At 39.8% G+C, this 20,807-nt stretch overlaps 1 protein-coding gene across 1 annotated transcript; it reads left to right on the forward strand.

Moving 5' to 3' along the window:
• The first annotated feature begins 1,332 nt into the window (after positions 1 to 1,332).
• LOC127365641 (coiled-coil domain-containing protein 138) lies at positions 1,333 to 17,035 on the forward strand. The gene is made up of 15 exons (XM_051403952.1): positions 1,333 to 1,490; positions 1,772 to 1,811; positions 1,945 to 2,041; positions 2,136 to 2,221; positions 2,567 to 2,730; positions 2,956 to 3,093; positions 3,301 to 3,420; positions 3,896 to 3,973; positions 4,148 to 4,267; positions 5,275 to 5,421; positions 5,587 to 5,703; positions 7,410 to 7,623; positions 10,090 to 10,263; positions 14,386 to 14,524; positions 15,308 to 17,035. Exons 1-15 carry the CDS (start codon positions 1,410 to 1,412, stop codon positions 15,432 to 15,434), a joined length of 1,842 nt encoding a protein of 613 aa, XP_051259912.1. The 5' UTR covers positions 1,333 to 1,409; the 3' UTR covers positions 15,435 to 17,035.
• Positions 17,036 to 20,807: the final 3,772 nt, after the last annotated feature.

The following is a 20,807-nucleotide window of genomic DNA, read 5'->3' on the forward strand; positions in this document are numbered from 1 at the left end:
TTACTCTATGGTATATTTACAACATAATTATGCCCTACAATACCACTAATCTTACAGTTTTGCTGCAAACTATTTAACAAATCAGGACAGGCTTAAATCAAACATGTGTGGATCAGTAGATGGAAATAAGATATTTTGTGTAGTGACTCAAGTTGTTGACAAGTTTCAACACTAAGAAGAATAGACATGAAAACAAGCCAGCAAAGCAGACTGCAGGGAGAGCCTGATCCTGTGGTCTCTGGTGAGGCACTGACACTCTCTGGCTGATTGGTGTAACTGCAGTGTGGCTGGACATAAAAAGGCACTCCATTAATCAGACTCAGAAACAACTGTAGTTTGACTCGGGACATCAGAAACTGAAATTGGAGGAAATATATTAATTTATAAAACTCAGCCCTTTGCATGTTTTAGGCCAAATGAAAACTTGTTTGCCTTTTTCATACTGTATCTTCTTAAGGTATACATTTTTCAACAAATATAAGTACACTCAATACACTTTCTTTATTGTGGCTATAGTTGACATAATGTTACTTCTCGTTAATTTTGTGCAGGCGACACTTACGATGTATGTAGTAGGTTTGGATTGTGGAAGAGCCCATATCTTGTTGATGTTATGTTGGTTTGTGTTTGTATTAATTGATCATATTTACTATTATTTTATGTATTCTTTTTTTGTTTCAATATCAGTTCATTTCCATGTTTTTGTATTTGTAGTTAAATGGGCCTATGTGTGTGTGTAAAACATAAAAATAACAAAAAATAATTTCCCAATTAGGTATTAATAAAGTATATCTTCTTCTTCTTCTGCACAATATTCCATATCAATCACATCTGTATAAAAGCTGTATACAGCTGTATATTGTGTACATACAACTCTTATTCTATTTTTTTTTACTATAATTTGGGTTTCTTCTATATTTCTTTATTTAATGTGTACATTTCTTACCTGTTATGTTGTTCTGGAGCTGCTGTAGCAAGTGAATTCCCCCAGTGTGGGATCAATAAAGTCTATATTATGTTATCTTATCTTTTATTATATTCAAATGAACTTACAGTGTGCATTTTAAAAAAGTGATTAAAACTTAATCTTGCCCTTCAGTTGTTCAGAAAAGGTCGTTTTGTTTTATTTTTAGACACCAAAAGTGAAATAAAGTGCCCCGCTAGAGGGCGCTGCTCTTGAGGACGAAAGCATCACGTGATCATTGATCCGCCAAGTTTTGATTGTAAACACAGCGGAAGTATGGCGAGTGGAATTTCAAAATAATGTACATCAAATCGCAAAAAAAAAAATCTATACTTGTTTTCGAAAAGTTTTAACCGGAAGTTTGTTTTTGTGCTTCTTGACGCTAATTGCAGCCAAAGAAGAAGAGAGTTTGTCGATAATACAACAAAGCTAGGTTACAGTTGCTATGAGCCTTCAGTTCAAAGACACCGATGTGGCTGATACAGTCGAGAAACTTAAGCGGAAATATTTGGAAAGGAGGAAACAGGTTTGAATTTAACAACAACTTAAAGTAATGTGAGTCTGATAACTTCATGGTAACCGGTTGAAGCAACACATAAGTTGGGCTACTGTAACCGATAAGGAGACATGAACGCCGGATGTCTGTTTACCCTGCAGGGTTAAATTAACTGTCAGCTAAAAGGAAAAACCTTCACATGAAACTTGAATAAGCTACAAATGTGTTGCTCTGCTCGCCTGTTGTGAAAACATTGAATGCCCGCCGAGCTAAATGAATAAAGTCCTGTTCTGTGTTGTTCTGACTTTAAGTTGCCACCGTCTGAAGGCATTACTTCAGGAACCAGAGATGGTAAGTGCACTTCACACAAGCCCCCCCACATGCTCAGAATAACCACCTGCGAACAGGGGATTGCTTGGCATGAATACAAAATGAGACACATTGAATTTATATGCCTAACATTACTTTATGTTAACTATTTTAGAGGCAGCCAGGAGATCCACGCAGCCAAGGAAAGAGCTTAAATGTTACAGCAAAGCTTTAGATGAGTTGTTCACAGCAGTTGCCAGCCACCCTGACCAGTAAGTCTAATGAGATGACCCTTACAAATACAGTTGTTTTATGTTTATAATGGGTATTATGCCTTGATAAAAATATGTTTCTGTATTTTCTAAGGTTTGGCAGTGATCTATATGAGGACCTGAGTGGGGACTTTACAGCGGCCCCTCTTCAGGACTCTCAGCTGCTGTTTACAGAAACAGGTGCCAGTGTTTGTACTCTCTGAGATAGAAGAACTGACCACCTTATAGCAAACTCAAGGTAGCAGACGCAGAAATAATTTCAGGGTTCCTAACTTCCTGAAGAAAATCCATTTGAAGCATAAGTCACATTGATATGATTGCAGTTTTAAAATGAATGACTTGACAAGATCATGAATAATAAAACAGGCCTCAGTGATTAGTCCTTGAATTTCACAAGAGTCCTTGTAATTTATTTACTTAATTTCCTGTTATTGCTGAAATTTCTGACTTTTCCTAACAGCCTCTGTTATAGGTAGATAATGAGCTAGCCTGGGGCTTACCTCTATTATACCTCCATTTGTCCAGATGTGACCTTGCCTTCCTGTCTGGATGGTAGCCCTGGGTCCCCAGAAAGTGAGACCGATGGGAAGGTGCAGAGAGCTTGCCAACTCCCTGACTCGTGCCGTTCCTCTTCTTTAGTACTAGCATCGGTGTACCAGGAGATGATGACCATCTACGAACAACTAAGGGTGAGAGAGAAATGAGGGGTTATCAGTAAATCCAGATCCAAAACTGAAAAAGTGACAAGATATTTGTTTCATGAGAGGATACTTTCAGTGGTGTGTCCAGTATTATACACTCACCGAGAATAATGTAATTTCCGTACTTGTATTTTTTGATTCCAAAGAGTCGCTTTGAGTTTTAGAGTCAAGAGTTTTGTTTTGGGTTAGAAAAGAAATGTGGTGTGTATACAGGCAGAGCGACAGAGCCAGCAGCAGTGGGAGAAGGAGCTGCAGGAGCGAGAGAGGAGGCTGAAGCAACAGGAGGATGCCTTTGGGAGGCTGGCCGGGCTTGAGGAGATGCTACGCACTCGGATAATAGCTGTAGAAGAGGTCAGACACACATAGACATCCTTCCAAATCCAGTAATCAGACTAATTTAACACTAATCTCCATCATGGTCACTAAGGACTTGCCACAACATGAGGGGATGATGCAGTATCGACCTTGTATCAGTGTATTGTATAACTCAAGTGTTCAAGCATTATTAGTGTGGTTGCACCGTTCATTATGTGTGAATGTGTGTGGATGTGTCACCAGAAACACCAGCAAGAGGTGAGCCAACTGCAGGATCTTCTTCGAGAGAGGAGCAAGGAAAACAGGAGGCTCAAGTCCAGCTTCGACACAATCAAGGAGCTGAATGACAACATGAAGAAACAGGTTAGAAGTGTTCTCACACAAGCCATGCAAGCCCACAGATTTTTTTTAACACTTCATATGATTAAAAGCTCAATATGAATGAAAGTCTTCATTTTATTCGTGTGTTTAAATATGTAGACTTTAAGATCTAGCTGTGAGCTGAACATTAACTGTTATATGTTTTACTTTGGGAGTAATATCCAAACTAATCCTGACATCCACTCAGAGTAGAAGGTTCATACCAAACAGTTAGTACCATGGACCACAGGGGGGCGCTATGACATAACCCTCTTGTATTCGGATGTTGAATAATACAACAGTGTTATTCTAGCTGTTTAATTAAACCTTGCTTGCTTCAAAAACACACACAGAAAACAAAATTCTGCTTTAAAAAGTAGGCAGATTTGTTGGCATGGAATTCAACTAATTAGGGAATGTTGTTTATAGGCAGGGGTCTTGGATAGCAGATTGACACTGCGTGTTTTTTAATCAACAGTTGAATGAGATCAGTGAACAGAATAAGAAGTTAGAGAGCCAGTCAAAGAGGATGCAGGCCCGACTTGAGAACCTGCAGGTAAGAATGTATTCATTGTTTTTTAATAACAAGAATCAAAGCCAGGTTTCTATGGAAAACCCATAAATTCTTTAATCAGACAATCAGGCCTTACCACACTATAAAAAAATAATTTCTTCTAGCGAACAAATGTTCTTTCATACATTCATTCATTGACTTATGAATTGTTTTCAGAGGAAATACGAGCACAGCGTAGCATCAAGAGGCTGTCAGAAAATGAGCGTTAAGAGCACTGAGTGTGTCAAACCATCCAAAAAGGAGAAAGCTGCTGCCTCTGGAAAACCCACCAACAAGGTACGCCCACAACCCTGTGTGTGTGTGTGTGTGTGTGTATGTGAGTTTGTTTGTTTAGGAGAACATTCAACTAACAAATCAGTGGGATATATTGTCTGAGGCTTCATTACTTTATTTGTTGGTGTGTGTTTATGGAAAAAAATCACTGTGCACATCATTTAGCATGGTTAGACACACACTCACACACTCGTTTACACATAGCTAAGCTGGAAACACTACAGCAGTCCTTCTCCACAAACCACACTCGTGCTGCCAGCTGACATGATAAATCATAGTTTGGGATTCTGTTATGTTATCATTGCTGTTGTCGATGAAGATGGATAATCAGTGGATGCAGTTGAGCTCTGAGCTCACTCATACAGCTGCACTTGTCATTTCAGGGATGTTTTTTTTTTTTTTTTTGTCTTTCCCTATTTGGAGAACACTGACGGAGCCAAACTTTCATTTAATTATCATACTTTTTCACAGTTTAATTAACACCTTTAGGCTCCCTGGTGAAATCACAGTCATGATGTAATCTTCACACTTTCCTGAATATGCCTTTATCTCCCATGGCTGAACTTCAAATAGAAATAGTTATACATTCTAGTCATGTTTCTTTAAATCTTGACTTCTTCGCATCACTTAGATGCTCATTGTGAGTCCATGCGGGACATATTACAGAATTTAGATCAAGATGTGACACTGACGTATGATAAAGGTATAATTGAAGGTCCCCTCCAGGCATGAATTAAGAATGAATTGTATACAAATAGCCTGCTTGGAACAATAATGTGTGGCTCAGAGAAACATCTTCCCTCTAGTGTTAGACTGCACATACATCTTTCTGCACAGTAAAGCTCAAACATCCAGCTGTAGGAACAGGAAGAAACTGATATTTTTGAGTGGAGGGGGACTTTAAAATAACAATTATAACAAAAGTCAAGATTTTGTGACCAATTACGCTTCAGATGACTGCTTCAGCAATCGTAATTTAACCCTTTATTCGTTCATCTTCCTTCTTTCAGGGCAGTCCCACCTCACTAAAGCTCCTGGCCCTTCTCCTGGACTGGGTACTTGATAGACCTACATTCTCCTCAGTTGCAGGAAACAAAGGGAAAGGCGTCAGCCATTGTCTGCCTCCAGAGGTCTTACTCAACGAGAGATGCCTTAAGGTGGCGTGTTCACTGTAGCCTCGCTGTGATCTCTGTTTTTTTGTTACAACTGTATTTCAGTGCATATTTTGGTGTCATGAGCACAAAAGAGCAATAGATCATAACAGATTAACAGGTTTTTTTTATTGCGATCAAAGTCATCATAAATTGTTTTTGGTTCCTTAGGTGCTGCCGTTATTAGCAGATCAGCTTCATCACAATCCCTTGTCAGAACCTGAACTCCTCCTCAACCTTCTTCGCCTCATCCACTGGGCTTTGAGACACATGGACAGCAGTACACAGGTATACTGAGTACTTTGTGTTTTTTTTTTTCACCAACTTTCACCTCTGGATTTTAGGACCCAGGCTGTGACAAATCCAAAGAGCAGTATATGTGATGTGCAGGAAATGTTCCTGTTTCCCCGACAGCCATTTCTATTGTAGTGACTGTGGGCCAAAAAGTAATTTGTAGGCCAGATGGTTTCACATGACCTGCAATCATTTTGTGGTCACTACATCAAAATTGCAGCAGTCCATCACAGTTCCATTTCATAAAACCTTTCGGGGAGTAGCCGCTATGAACGAGCCACGTCACCAGTCAACACATAAACCTGTTTACTGTACATACTGTTGAGGTGGCTGCCTTCAAAAATGTGAACAGCTATTGTCTGAAAACGTCTGGTTTTCCATGTGGCTGCCAGAAGGAGCATTACTCATTAAAATAATTTTTCTCTGGAAAAATAGTTGTTGGATATCTACCCCTTTCAGCAGCATTAAACTTGTTTTGTATTAGATTATCTATGCTGTCAAAAAGTAGCAACACAGGGGAGTGTGATTGCTTTCTTGCCAATTCTGTGGCTTTGCACCTACCTTAGTAATTGGTGTTTGGCCTTGTAAGATATGAGTGTTACCCTACAGAAAGCTGCTGGGTCACTCTCAGAACATCATGCAGCAGAAATCAAACACGACACACAGTTTTCCCTCAACACATAGCTACACATCTGGGAAATACACATCCACTTCAAGCAGGGGGATATCCGCTGTATCACTACATCTCCCTTCACAGCACGGCAGTCTTTAATGTTTGGAGGTCCTGTCGAGTTGCATCTTGTGTTCGGATGAGAAGCGTGGTTATCTAAAGCCCCCCTGCCTGCCTGTCTCTGTGTGTTGAACAGAGTCTTGGCATTACAACGGGCTGTCCCTGTTTCTGTAGCTTTGATAAGAATGTGTATCCTGCTCCATTATACAGCCACATGGCTATGAGCCTCTAGAGGGCCCCCCATGACCGATACTGTACATCAGCCTTTGCTGGTTGAATTGGAGACAGGTGGAGTAAATGTAGCTCCATTACCCAGTCCCACTTTGCAGGCTTATTTTATTGTGAATACTAAGTACCTTTAACCTATACCTTTAGCTTATTGTCCAACATTGCAATCCTGACTTCACCGTCTGCCTCTGGCCCCATATTCTCTACCCTGAGCCTCCGACTTCCAAGCTTTTTTTAGCGCTGCTGCAGGGTGCTTGCCCCCCCCCAAATGTTTGTTTGTCAGGCCATGTCATATCTGCTCAGTGACATGCTTGATGCTCAACTGGAATCACATGGTGCCTTATTGCTGCAATATGTGTTCACTTTTAAGACAAAAACCAACCTCTATTGGGCCACAGTGCATAAATGGAAGAAGGCAGATAACTTGGGGTCCCTATGGAGCGAGGGATGTAGTGAGTTTGAAAACCACCAGCTTTTCAGGGCTTTGGAAATGCATAAATCTTGGATAGTAGCTATAGTTTACTGCGCTGATTTATTGGCTCCATCAGTTATTTGGAGAAGAAGCCTGCTGGCTGCCTTTCAGGCTGACCTTCTATTTTCTACACTGGCGTTTGATGAAGATCATTGTAGGCATATCATTCCTTTTATTTACAGTTATATAACAAAACTAACTGAGTGCAAGCACAGTCATGAATTTTGTGCAATGACCTGTGTGTGTGTGTGTTTGTGTTTATTTGTACAGCATGTAGCACTATCTGCCACGGTGCGGCGGATAGGAGAGGAAGTATCAAGGCTCCCAGCCCAGTCAACAGTGGCTCAGTCTGAAGATCAAGACCTGCCAAAGTTCTGCAGTGGGGAGGCAAGTGGACCCTACAGGAGCTGGCCTACTTACCGAAGCCCCTGTCCTCACACACGCATCCTCTCCACCCTCATCATCCTCCGCACTGTCACACAAGGTAATAATACTGAACACACATACTGTACAAACAGGTGTTAAGTTATAGAATAAAGCAGGTTAGTTAAATGAGTACAGTTACAAATACTTTCCCAATGTCTATGACCAGTTTGTAATGTGCTCTCCCTGTCTGTCACTAAGACAAGTTGACTTTACAAAGGAAACAGATAATAAAAAGAAGAGTTTTTCTGGAAAATGATGAAACATTTGAAAACTTTTTATAATTCACTTCAATGTATTACACTTAATACGTGTTTAGTAATAATAATTTGATTAATCAAATAGCAGATTTTCAAAAAAGTAAAGGTACTCATTTTAGTTGTGGTCGTTTACCTGTCCTGCACGTAGCAAGACACATCCATGATGCAGTGATGTCACGGCACTGATGGCAGCCTAATTCAACTTGTGCGTCGTCGCCATAATCAGAGCTAGAAAATGTGAGCGGTGCATCTGTTGTTACTTGTCACTTCCCACTACGCCGGCCCCCCACGTGCGTAGGTGTGAATCCACAGAAACAGCAGGGTGTTAAAACGTGTAACTGAGTGTTTTGTTCTCACACATTCTTAGCATGCTGTGTAAACTCCTTACTTCACATCTTAATTAAAATTTCCATGTCAGTGCTAATACACTGCTGCTAACAGTCGTCCTGTTTGTCTATTATAGTTGATGGAGCGCTGCTGGCCAGCAACGGTTGGAACATTTTTGCATATAAAGCGTTTCTGGCCACGCTAGCACTGTGGCACAAATGTCAATCAGTCCTCCAGACTGACATATCTCAACAACTACTGAATGATGAAAGTTTGTACATACTCTGCTGATAATAAGAAAATTCTATTATTATGATGGATGATTATAATTTATTTTGAATTCTTATACAAAAACTATTGATGGAGCCTAAATCAACTCGACAGCAACTGTTTGTTTTTGTTGTGTCAACAATAGTGATGTCAGTTAGATTTTGTTAGAACAGAGCTATGGAGAAGCGGGGGTCTTTACAAATTGTGAAAAGAAAACATTTCATCAGGAACTGATTTATGAGAAGAAACTGCTGCACCGCAGATCCGTTGACCCCTATTTATGTCTATCTTAGAATTTTGTTTTTTTTAACAAAGAACATTAACCTCACAGAGCTGCTAGTGTGGCTTTTACAGATATTTGTAAAGGACAAGGAGCTTTTAGCTACATCCATATTTTGTTGCCCGGCCCTGGCCATACTATAAATCTTAGTTCACACAGTGGGTGCAGCCTAAATATCCTGACATATTCTCCTCTGAACTGACCTTTCATCTGCGTGTAATGCTCGAGGGCTCCCACACTATGTCTCTATATAGACTGTTTTCTGTCAATCTGCTTACCAGGTTTGCTTTCTCCCCTTCTGTGGATTGACACGAAACCAGATTGAGCATAATGGAGAGATGTTTCCTCCCTCTCATATTTTCTGGGCCTTTTCACATAATAGGTACCATTCTAAGACAGACTAACCAAAATCAGTCCAAAACAAAAAAGAAAGCTTTTATCCCATGTCAGGATGTATAAATTCAACACTTTGGGACATTTGAAAAGCATTTTCTTAGAACTTGAGAAATTCTCAGAACTATTTGAGATGATCACATTTGAATTTGTCAGGCAAAATGGTTTTTGGACTGCAGGAGAATGGCAGGCTTTAAGGCCAAAGTACAATGGTGGAGTATGAGAAAGAAAGGAAACACAGCTTGGATAGTTGGGATATGATAGGAAAGGGTAGATGGAAGACCGGTTTCCCATTACTAAACAGGTAAAACTCTAAGAAGAATATATACCGGTAGTACAAAGTTGAGATTAGAACTGCATTTTTCCCAGATAGCGCACCTGGTAGAGCTGGCAACCCGTGCACCAAGGCTGAGTCTTTGCTGCAGTGGCCCAGGGTTCAAATCTGACCTGTGGCCTTTGTGCGTTATCCCCTCTCTCTGTCTCTGTCTCTCTCTCTCCCCATTTCCAGTCACTATCAATTAAAGGCAATAAAAGTTTATAATATTTATAGTTGATTATTTAATTAGTTCAAAATATATAGTTGAATATATGGTGGTTGATTTATTGATATTTCACATGATGGTAAATTGAATATTTCTGGGGTTTGGACTCAGACAAAACAAGGTAGTGATAATGTGATGGGCATTTTTAACAGCTTTCTGTTGTTGTTTGTTTTTTAGACAAGGCAAAGTCGAGAAAATAATCAGTAGATTAATTGATGGTGAAATTAACCATACCAGCAGCCTTAGATTAGATTTTTCTCTAGAAATGTTTGTAATATAAAATCATTCATAATTTAGCTTATATTCTTATTCTAGCACTATAGTTTCAGCTTGAAGTAAAGGTTTTCTGCTGAAATACCAATGCAAGACTGAAATTACTTAGACAATTAAAAACTGAATGGAGTATCTCAGTATGTACCATATGCGTGTCTGTCTGTCTGTCTGTCTGTCTGCAGCTGACGTGCTGGCCCAGGCTCTGGACAGTCTTCACACCGAGCTGACGTCTGAGGAGAGCCGAGGCCTGTTCATCCACTATGGAGGAGTGTGTGCACTACTGTCGGTGCTTCGGGCTGGGCGTGGAGGTCTGCACACACCTGTAGATATCCTGATGCAGCTAACTGAACAATCCCGTAAGTATGCACGTGTTACATGGCTAATAATGGCTAGCGTAGAACCCATCACCATTGTAGACTTATGAGACTGCACCAAGGGTGATTAGGAGCAGGCTTGACATATGAGTCTCATTGTAAAGAGGGTTCAGGCAAAAGCATCAAACCACCACCACACTGTGTTCCATCCTGCTTCAGTAATTGTTGAATTAATAGTATTTACCACAATAACTTTTAGTAAACTGGTTAATGCACAAATTTTAGAGGTGCCGCAGAGGTGCAAACAAAATCAAGGTACATCTCAGAACATTAGAAGCAACACCTTTTTGGAGTTAAGGACTCCACCGTAGCAGGGTGTCCTTGAAGAGCTGGCGCTAGAGTTCTTGCTGCAGCGGCCATGGGTTCAACTCCAACCTGTGGACCTTTGCTGCATGCCATCCCCTCTCTCTCTCTCTCTCTCTCTCCCCCCTTTACTATCGCTGTCACTATCAATTAAATAAGCAAAACCTTTAGAAACTACTTAACATTTTGGTACATTTGGAGCATCATTGGACGGCACAAAGAGTTTTGCAGTCTTGTCCAAAAAGCTATCACTAAATTCAGTATATTAGTTAAGTTGTTGCATTTCCAGCAGTGTTTCCTCTAGGATTTTTTTTAGCAGTGGGGGCAGGCCTGTCCGAACAACACCCACCCCCCCGGTCACGTCACGCTGGCAAACGTTTTACGTATGAAACAGAAGTGACACTTCGCTGCAACACAAACAAATATATTTATTGTTTTAATGTTTCCAGATGTTTGATATCAGGACGTTGAGCTGAGAACTGACAAGTTGAACGTTGTCCAATTAAAATGGACCCACCGCGGTGACGTTTTTGGAGGAGCTGTTAGTTTAATAGTTGACTTGGAAGAAAGCGAACATTTTGACAATAAGCTACATCAACACAACAGTATGTGGAGTTACACTGGACAGCCCCAATAACCTCTGAATAGTTCTACTTGTTGTTAAATTGCAATGTGAGCGGCAGCATTATGTCGGCAGGATCATTTAAAAGGCAACCGTGACTACATTGTGCGTTTAACAGCGGTGGGCCGCCACTCCAAAATCAACATAGAGGAAACACTGTCCAGCCTGCCCTAGCACCTCAATTGTGGCCTCAAGAATCACCTTTAAAATTACACAATTCACTTTGCCCAGGAAACTGTCTGTGCTTGACATAGCCTTGAAAAATGCTCTGATCACTCTTCTAGCCCAGATTTATTGCCTGTCTTTACTATCACTATTTCCTTTGATTTATACCAGCTCCTCCTACAGTATCACCCCATATCATCCCCACATAAAAACCACATGTGAAAAATAACGGCTCGTCTGAGCTCACATTCATCATAAGCACTGGTCAGGCAATAGATCTGGAAGCTGTGGTAATAAAACTTTGGACCTTTACCACCTCCTGGCTCTTTTCATAGAAAGACAAAAGATTTGACAGAGGTTGGCAAGGAGGGAAGAAAACAGCTGCGGCCTGTTTCCATGGAAGGGCAAGTTCAGCAGGGTTATGAGCCATATCATTTAAGACTGCTGTATGCTAATACACAGCAGAACCATATGCCAGAGGCAACCGGGGCCGGAGCTGTGTGTGTCTACATACTGTTGTGTGTTTCAAGGTGACTGTAAGTCTAGCAAGACTTGCTAATTATTGTGTTTTACAAGCAGTAATGAGGGGAGACGGGAAAGGGGTGAGGAAGAGGGGGAGAAAGGTTTACCCCTGAAGGTTGCCAATAAAACAAAACAAAAAGGTCCACTTGTACACAAAACACACACACACATACAGTATGTACAGGTCAGGATGTTTGTGGTCACGCTGCGACATCGTGATTGCTTTTTATAAAGTCACACACTCTACCAACAACACATCTTGTTTATAGCACATCCGTGGATCACAAAAATGCAGTTGACCACCTCAGCATACACAAACACACTCAGTAACAGGGTTTTACTGGCTTTGACTGATGTCTGGTAAACAGTGAGTGCATTAACTACCAAACTACTTCATACAGTATACAGTTTGTAATTTCCATGGTCACATATGGACCTACTTGGTGTGTGTTTGTGTTCTTTGCATACTTGCCACAATAGAAAAGTGTTTGTTGTTTTATGTTTTGATGGTGTTTCAGGTTAAAAAAAAACTAACTATCATGTGTCCCACCGCACCAGTGTTGTCAATCATCCTACCTATAAGGAATGTATCTGTATTTCTGTCTCCATCTAAAGGCCTGTCACGACAACTACTTTCGTTGGGCGATATATTGTCCCAGAAATAATTGCGATAAACAACTATACTGTCATTTGAAGACCATTTTATGCCACTGATATAATGATATTATAATAGCATACTAATGCAATGTCTGGGGTCATATTTTAGTTTGACCACACATCTTTAGTGAGACTGAAAGTAGACGCTCTCTCTCTCATTCTAACACACTCACATGTTAACACAACTGGTCGGCAAAAATTGTGTATGTCATGTCTATATATTGTATGATAAGTCAATAATGTAATTATTGTGATAGGTCTATCCATCTTTATCTGTATGGCCACATGTGTAAAATGTAGTACACATTAAAAGGGTAATGACCCAGGAGGAACCTGGGCAGTGTGAGTCAGAGGATTTCAGAAGATGCAATGTTAGTGCCTTTGAAACAGATATAGTGCTGCAAACAAAGTAATGATAATTTAATGATAAATAAACTGAAGACCTACTTGACTGATATTTAATGAGTTCTGAAATTATTCTCACTCAGGTGAACAATCCATTAATGGTAGACACACTTGGCAACAAGCTGGTAAACAACAATGACATTAACATTGTTTATCGCAATTATTTCTAGAATCAGTGCTCATGTTGCTCTGTGACTGCTATGTGTAAATAAGCAACTTTTTTTTTTTTTTTTTAAAAGGTGAGGATACTGAACATGAGTGCTTTGTTCACAACTTGTTTCCCCTGCCATCTAGTGGTCAGAAAATCATTTATTATAAGGTTTAAGTTAAGAATTGGTCTGAGTAATTATTATAGTGTAATAGTGTATCCAAATTGATTCTTTTTATTATCCTCGTGGGTATTTAGTTTGCAGTCGATTCAGTTTTACAATATCTTCAAGTTTTGGACTGTTGGTCAGACAAAAGAGGCACAAAGCATCCCTCTGTATATAAATTGTTCAAGGTCATGTCAGAAACATGAATTATATATAGTAGTTTTATGACCTTGAGATGTGGTGATGTTCTTGTTGGAAGAAGACTGACCAAACTGTCCTTTCCTGCTTTATCCTTCTCATATTATCAGATTCTACCCGTCTTATCCTTTGCTATCTGAACCTAATCCTATTCTTCCCCATCCAATCTTCTGCTGTGATTTGATGCCAGCAGAACCTCTGTACCAGCCAAGAAAGTCCTTCTGTGGCTCAGATTGTGTTCCCTCACCCTTGTGCGTGGTCTAAGACAGTGGAGAGTTAGTTCTTGAAGGAGTAGGAATGTGACTTTAGCAGAAACAAATGTTTGTTTACGAGGAACCAACTAATTTTAGGACTTCATACGGTTCACATTTGCTTTTATTCATCAAAAAAATTTGCAGCTCCCATCTGTGTGGACTGATGCTGTGGTCCTTTTTCCGTTTCATCTCTGTGTGTGTGTGTGTGTGTGTGTGTGTGTGTGTGTGTGTGTGTGTGTGTGTGTGTGTGTGTGTGTGTGTGTGTGTGTGTGTGTGTGTGTGTGTGTGTGTGTGTGTGTGTGTGTGTGTGTGTGTGTGTGTGTGTGTGTGTGTGTGTGTGTGTGTGTGTGTGTGTGTGGTTATGGTTTGATGAAGGGAAGGTCAGAGTTAACAGTGACAATATGGAAGCTCTTCCAAAAACAATCATCACAGAGTCACTTGACCAGCATCCAGCTGTCCCTGTCTAACTCAGTTTGATCGTTAAAGGCTTTTCATGGTTTGTTTGTGCCTTCATGTAGTTTTCATTTATATGTAAATCTGGAAAGTATGGCAAAATTAAGTCTGTAATCTCTTCAGAAGTTAAATAGAAATGTGCTGTTTATTAGAGAAATTGTTTTGAGAATATCATACTTTCTTTGCACTGCTTGTGTTTGTGTGCTTGTAGGCTACTTAAATCCATTCCTGGAGGCGTGTAGCTGTGAGGAGTTTTTCCGTGCGGCCTCCCAGCTTCTTAAAAACCCTCGCCTGGAGCTCCCGTTGCTGGAGAAGCTCTCCATCCTACTCCAGAAGCTCTCCAGCATCAGGTAGATACAGTGATCTCCAAATTGATTATATCACACACTGAACAAGGATTAACACATCTCCTGCATGTGTGGAAATAAGCAACCATGTGCTTGTTCACTCTTATCATTTCATAGTTTGTCTTAAACATGATTTAAAAAAAAGCAAAGCCTTAAGGAACGACTAAAAAACATAATTATGATTTTGTGTTTCTCTAATTTTCTACCCTGTTATCATCTCATGACCCCTCAGATTTATCTTCTGGCCCATTGGCAGTGTCCTGACCCCCACTTTGGCAAACACAGTGTAATTATTATAGCCCTAGTTTGGATCGAAGCTATATTTAATGTCTAAAACAAGTTATTTCTAGATTGTGGTGGTCATGTATTTATTTGAACTTTGTGTCTGTCATTAAATCCACACCTTCCACTTCTCAAAATCTTTAGCCATGCTATAGCTTATATGCTTTAGCACAGCTCTAGAGATGGAAATCCCTGGTCAGTCAGTCGACCACTTTGGTCCAGACTTTAATATCTCCACAACTCTTGGATAGATTTGCACACTTTATACAGACACTCATGGTTTCCAGATGATGAATCCTGATAACTTTGGTGATCCCTGACTTTTCCTGTAGTGCCACTTCACTTCATTCAAGTGGCCTGTTCAAGCAAGTAGTGTAAACCTGGCCAAAGATATCTAGTTCTACAGCTGCAGCACACTGGTCGACTGCTAGAGTTTGACTTAAAAGGAATGTGTTTCGTTGAATGTATTTGGACTGACGGGTCGTTGTGTTCATTTTTGTCCAGGAAGAACCGTCGTCTGTTTGAACTTTCCTCCCTCCACCTCCAGATCCAGGAACTTAATCACAAAACCAACCCCACACACACCTTCCTGTGCCTCAACCTCAGGTCCATCCTTCAGAACCTTAAATAACACACTCACTCACATGTGTTTCTCTGCCACATGCTGGATCCAAAGTCAAACTTCCCTGTTAGGATAAGATGACTTGCCTTGTATTTCAGTACTCTAGCACGTTGGTTGGACCGTTCTCAGACTGTAATTACCATATTTCCAACTGTACAGTACTTCAAGGCTCCATCCTGCTTTACCTCAAATAACATATGCAGACGCACATTCCTTATTTATTTAGTTATATGTTTTTGAAGTTCTTTTGAAGCTCTTGTCTGTCAGAAGTACTTTTTTGTTTTACTGTTGTGTATGTTTTGTGACCCGTCTGTTTTTATGTTCCCCAATGTTAATCTGATGTCTTGTCTTCTGTTCTTTCTGTGATGGGCCCCCGCCCCTTTTTTCTCTTTTTTTTTTTTTTTCTGTTTCTAAATGAGTGTCATGCTTGCCAAGTGGCCTTAATGGCTGTCTGATGTGCTCAGAGGAAGAGAGGCTGTGACTGTGAAGCTTTTTAATGACAATAAACAAAAAGAACTGAAGGAAATTGAGATAGGACTGCATATGAAATGCTGAAATCCATATGTTTTGTATAAACGTGTCTTATTTGTTTGTTCCAGAGCATGGGTGGGTTGATGGGAGTAATGGTCTCAGTATGGGACACACTGGTGGTGTTGGTTGATGGAGGAGATTGGACGGACTGGAACAATTACAGTCGATATTTAAAACGTACTCATTGAAAACCACTCGGAAGTGCTTGGCTGGTCTGAATTTGAAAGGGGTGCATCCAGTTTTTTAAGGCCCCTACAGCGTCCGAATTCCTAAATTGACTGCATGTTAGTTATTGTGCGAAGCAGTGTTCAGACCAGGGTACGAAGACAAGACAAGTTTGTCCTATGTGTCCTTGGATCACATATTTATTGTAGAATACAGTTCACTTGTGCACTGGATGTCGGATTAGAACAACTTTAATAACAGGATCATCTCTCTTTTTCTAGAGGGTTCTGAATAGTCATTACATATATCCAACTACTGGTTAGTGCATACCAAAGAAAGGAAAAAAAACAAAACAAACTATCGCCATGAAACTCTTTCCCTCTCTCCCTATCTGGAGTCTGTGTTTGGCTCCCCCGTGGATAAAAACAGCTCATTTTAAGATAACGGAAAAAGATTCTTATTTTAAGGTGATTATACAGTCATGAAAACACACCAATGAATATTATATTCCATTAATACCAATAGATCCTTAAATGTTACACACTTAATAGAATTCTCTGTCACCGACTCTTGTAGAGACAACGGATAACGAAACAAAAAGGCAGCGCTTTCTATGATTTTAGTTCGTAGCATTCTACTCAGTTAAAGTATGCATTAATCTTTATCAGATATTCTGATTCCTCAATCAGTTATTACATTTCTTGATAAATCAATGAATAGCTTGGCTTATAAAATGTTAGAAAATAGTGAAAAAAATTAGCATTCAATCAAAAAAGGTTTTTATGTTTTTTTTACTTGAGAGAACAGTGTGACAGTGAACCTGAAGGCTTTAAACCACCTGCTGAAGAAAACATTCAAGAACAAATATGTTTGAAATTAAATGTCCTGCCAAAATAAACACAACCTGTTTTAGATATTTGACTTACAGTAATTTGTTGAGTGATTTCAGACGGTTGGCATTGGCACCATGCATTACAGTTACAATAGATCTATTGGTAGAAAAGGAAACACGTGGTATTGTGAGTGAAATGTAAAAATAAGTATTGTTCTGTCAATGGAAATGATCAGTTTTGGAAATCATGCATGCAATTAAACGAGGTGAACCACGACAGTTTATTTACTTTTTAAACCTTGTTTGGAAGCTTCTGGATCGTACATCCGTTTTCAGCTGTGATAGAGGTGCAGGAGTGAGCTGTAGCTTATAGTTTAGCCCATTTAATGATTTGGAATGTTTATTACTCCAAATTACTTTGTTTTCTAACCACTTCTATTAATATGTGGCAGGCCCCCGGAACACATGCAAGGACAATGTTAAAAGTTCTGTTTATATACAAAATGACTGGAAAACAACTTATTTTTATTGCCCTTTAAAAAAATATTGTACTCTTGTAAATAAGTAGTATAATTTTAAATCTCCACTGGGGGTGAAAATAAATTGAGATAGACATAGAGACCAGATGAGGGAAAATCACTCAAATTCTTCTCTTGCTTACATTTTTACTACTTCGCCAACCTTCAACAGCCATAAGCAGAGGAAATTATGTTATAGATAAAAGTTCATCCTTTACTGGCAGTATTACGGAGGAGAGTATTTCTATTGCTTTCCCATCGTGGCTGCTGTGAATTTGGTTGCATCTGGATGGTATCAAATGATCAACAGTGGAACACATTCTGTACACGTAAACTACAAGCCACCCAGGGTACATTTGCAGGTCCGACCATGAACTCGTCTTCTGTCTCATCAAGGCGGATGTGGTGTGGTTACTAAAATCACTCTGTCACGATCATCATTTTGTCATCAACAGTTTCTTCAGCGTCCGTCTCTTCTGCCTCGTAGCACGTCCAGCCTTTAGGTATAAATGGATTGAAAACTGGATCTCGTTGTGAAGCCAATCGTCACTTTCTGTCTCTATCAAATCAATCAAATCTATTTTACGTTGGCAAAGCTTTAATTTGGAGCTGTTGAGCAGAGTGGTAACACATGGCAGCCGATCAGAGCCGCAACGCTTACTGGCTTAAATGAATGTAATAATGTTGGATTACCAACCAAGCCATCTTGTTGTCAGCACTTGGTACTTAGGACATACTGAGGGTGTAAGGCTGTGTTCACACCCAGCAATGCAATTTAAATGAACTCATCATTTCCTTATAAATCAATCCCTACAAATTAAAGATGACCTTAAAGTGACACTGTGCCTTTTTGACCTCTGAGGGCTTGAACTATGGCTTTGAAAGAAGGTTTCTGTAGCTTCCCTCATTTTGGGAAATCTGTGGTTTTCAGATACAAAGATGCTAACAGTCCTGCAGCGTCATCCACTTCACCTTATTTCATCCATCTCCTCAATACTGTATATTAATGTATGTACACGTAGTGGCCTCTTTATTAGATATACATGAACAGTCTAATGGAGTTCAATACAACAGCTCTGCCATAAATTCTTAAACTAAACATAAGAAACATGAACTCTTGAATAAATATGATAAAGTATTGTAAAGTCAAAGTTCACTTCCCAGAGTTCTTCAGTGCTCAGGCATAGTTGCCTGATATTGTAGAAAGTAAGAAAAAACAAGAAAAGAACGTCATTGAACAGAACGTTGTAAGCTTTGCAACGATAATGTTAATGACAGCTTTTGGATTTCATTTTATTAAGTGCACCTAATAAAGTGGCAACTGCCTGTGTATGTATGGAAGGAGAAAGAGAGAGATAAGAATATAAATACGACAGGAACACATGGACCATATGGATGGACGGTGTAGATTACAGTTTTTATGGGTTTTTCTGAGAAATAATTGTAAGTGACAGGAATTTAAGTTGAAGCAATCGACCACCTTCTTACAGCTGCTTTTAAAGCCTGAAGGTTTTGAGTGTTCGGCAGTCACTTTATATAGGCCTGTGTGCCTACTCCAGGAACTGTCGGCGGCTGATTTATTTACTTTCATGACTTCAGTTAAGTCTGGTCTGCACTGCAGTCGGCATATTGGTGTCTGGTCTGCCAATCTGCCCTGCACAGCATCATCCGCACGACTTTATACACTGATCTTGATTTATGTTTGTGTTTTTTCAGTGGACCAAAAAGTCAGAAAATTACCCTAAAGAGTCACCCTTCTCTGGTCTGGCTGGTAAACCTCATTAAAATGTTATTTGGAAGGTGGGGGGAGGCTAACGGGGGAAACATTAGCGGTTCCACTTCAGCACAACCATAAAGTCAAGTCAATCAGCGATTTGACATGGCAGACCACCAAATGTATATTATTTCCTCCAGCCGCAATATGCATAAATATGCTGCTTTAGTAATGTAATAAGCACATGGAGGGTCTGGCAATATACCTGACTGTAAATGAGGTAGTGTGTGAAGGAGTTGTGAGTGGAAGCAGCTGTCGGGGGTTATTTATGGTCGACAGGCTAAGATCACACTGGTTTCCAGATTTCCCAAATTTGCTTCTTTTATTCTTGCTTTTCGATCATTGACATGGACAAAGAGGATTGCAACTGATAACAATTGTATCTGTTAAAATGTGTCGGTCCCGATTCAGGTTTTCCATACCAAACTTGGTGTGTCCCTTTGTTTCTAAATTTCTTTGTTTTCCTACTTTTTACAATCTTTCCAGAATGCCCAGTCGACGTTTGTATGTGGTAGTAAATGGTTGCATTCAAAGCCCTTTTTTTATCATCGTGAATTTTTATTGTTTTTAGGAAATTGCATGTTGTTCATGAAAAAGACTTGAGATAACATATGTAACAATAGTCCCAGATTTACATTTAATGTAACTATTTTTGCTCGTCAGAAGACCAAACTATTCCTACTTTATGATAACTGTACCCTCAAATATTTATAGTTACTTAAAATAATTGTTCAACATTTTGGGAAATGCACATATTCACTTCCTTTCTGAGAGTTAGATTAGAAGATCGATACTGCTCATGTCTGTGTCTGTACCCGATTGTTTAGCTTAGCATGAAGAATGAAAGCAGGGGGAAACTGTTAATCTGGTTCAGGCCAACCAGCTCCTCTAAAGTTCCCAATAACAAAACAGTAAGTTTGTTGAATTTACAAACACACAAACAGCACAGGGTAGCTGTTTACTTCTACGTCTTTATGCCAAGGTAAGATTCATGTTAATGTCCTGTCTCCAGTTTGTACTTAATGCACAAACATGAGAGCTATGAAGCTATATAGCAGGAGGGGTTGTGAGTATTGCTATCTGGAGTTGGTATGCTGGCTCTGGGACATCATCATCATCCTTTCTGCATGTTAGCTGCGCAGCACCAACTTCAGTGTCAGTTTGCTAACCCATAACAAACCTAAAGATAGTTACATTACACTATATTCAATTCAATTTTATTTGTATAGCGCCAATTTATAACAGAAGTTATCTCAGGACACTTTTCAAATAGAGCAGGTCTAGACCGAACTCCTTATAACATTTACAGAGACCCAACAGTACCACCATGAGCAAGCACTTGGCGACGGGGGCAAGGAAAAACTGCCTGTTCAGAGGCAGAAACTAGGACAGATCCTTCGGCTCTAGGTGGGTGGTCGTCTGTCTCGACCAGCTGGGGTGAGAGAGAGACAGACAGACATACAGAGGTGAACAGCAACAACAGTAGCAACAACTACACTAATAGTAGTGAGTGATGATGATGAACATGACAAGTTCATCATCATCATGGTATTGGTTTTCTC

This window comes from Dicentrarchus labrax, unplaced genomic scaffold, assembly GCF_905237075.1.
Source record: "Dicentrarchus labrax unplaced genomic scaffold, dlabrax2021, whole genome shotgun sequence".
In the NCBI taxonomy this organism is placed as follows: Eukaryota; Metazoa; Chordata; class Actinopteri; family Moronidae; genus Dicentrarchus; species Dicentrarchus labrax.

Excerpts from the sequence above, each read along its gene's own strand:
- LOC127365641 (XM_051403952.1), top strand. The coding sequence starts at position 1,410 with ATGAGCCTTCAGTTCAAAGACACCGATGTGGCTGATACAGTCGAGAAA. Across the intron at positions 2,042-2,135 it reads GTTGCCAGCCACCCTGACCA|GTTTGGCAGTGATCTATATG; the intron begins GTAAGTCTAATG and ends GTATTTTCTAAG. Across the intron at positions 3,094-3,300 it reads GGATAATAGCTGTAGAAGAG|AAACACCAGCAAGAGGTGAG; the intron begins GTCAGACACACA and ends ATGTGTCACCAG.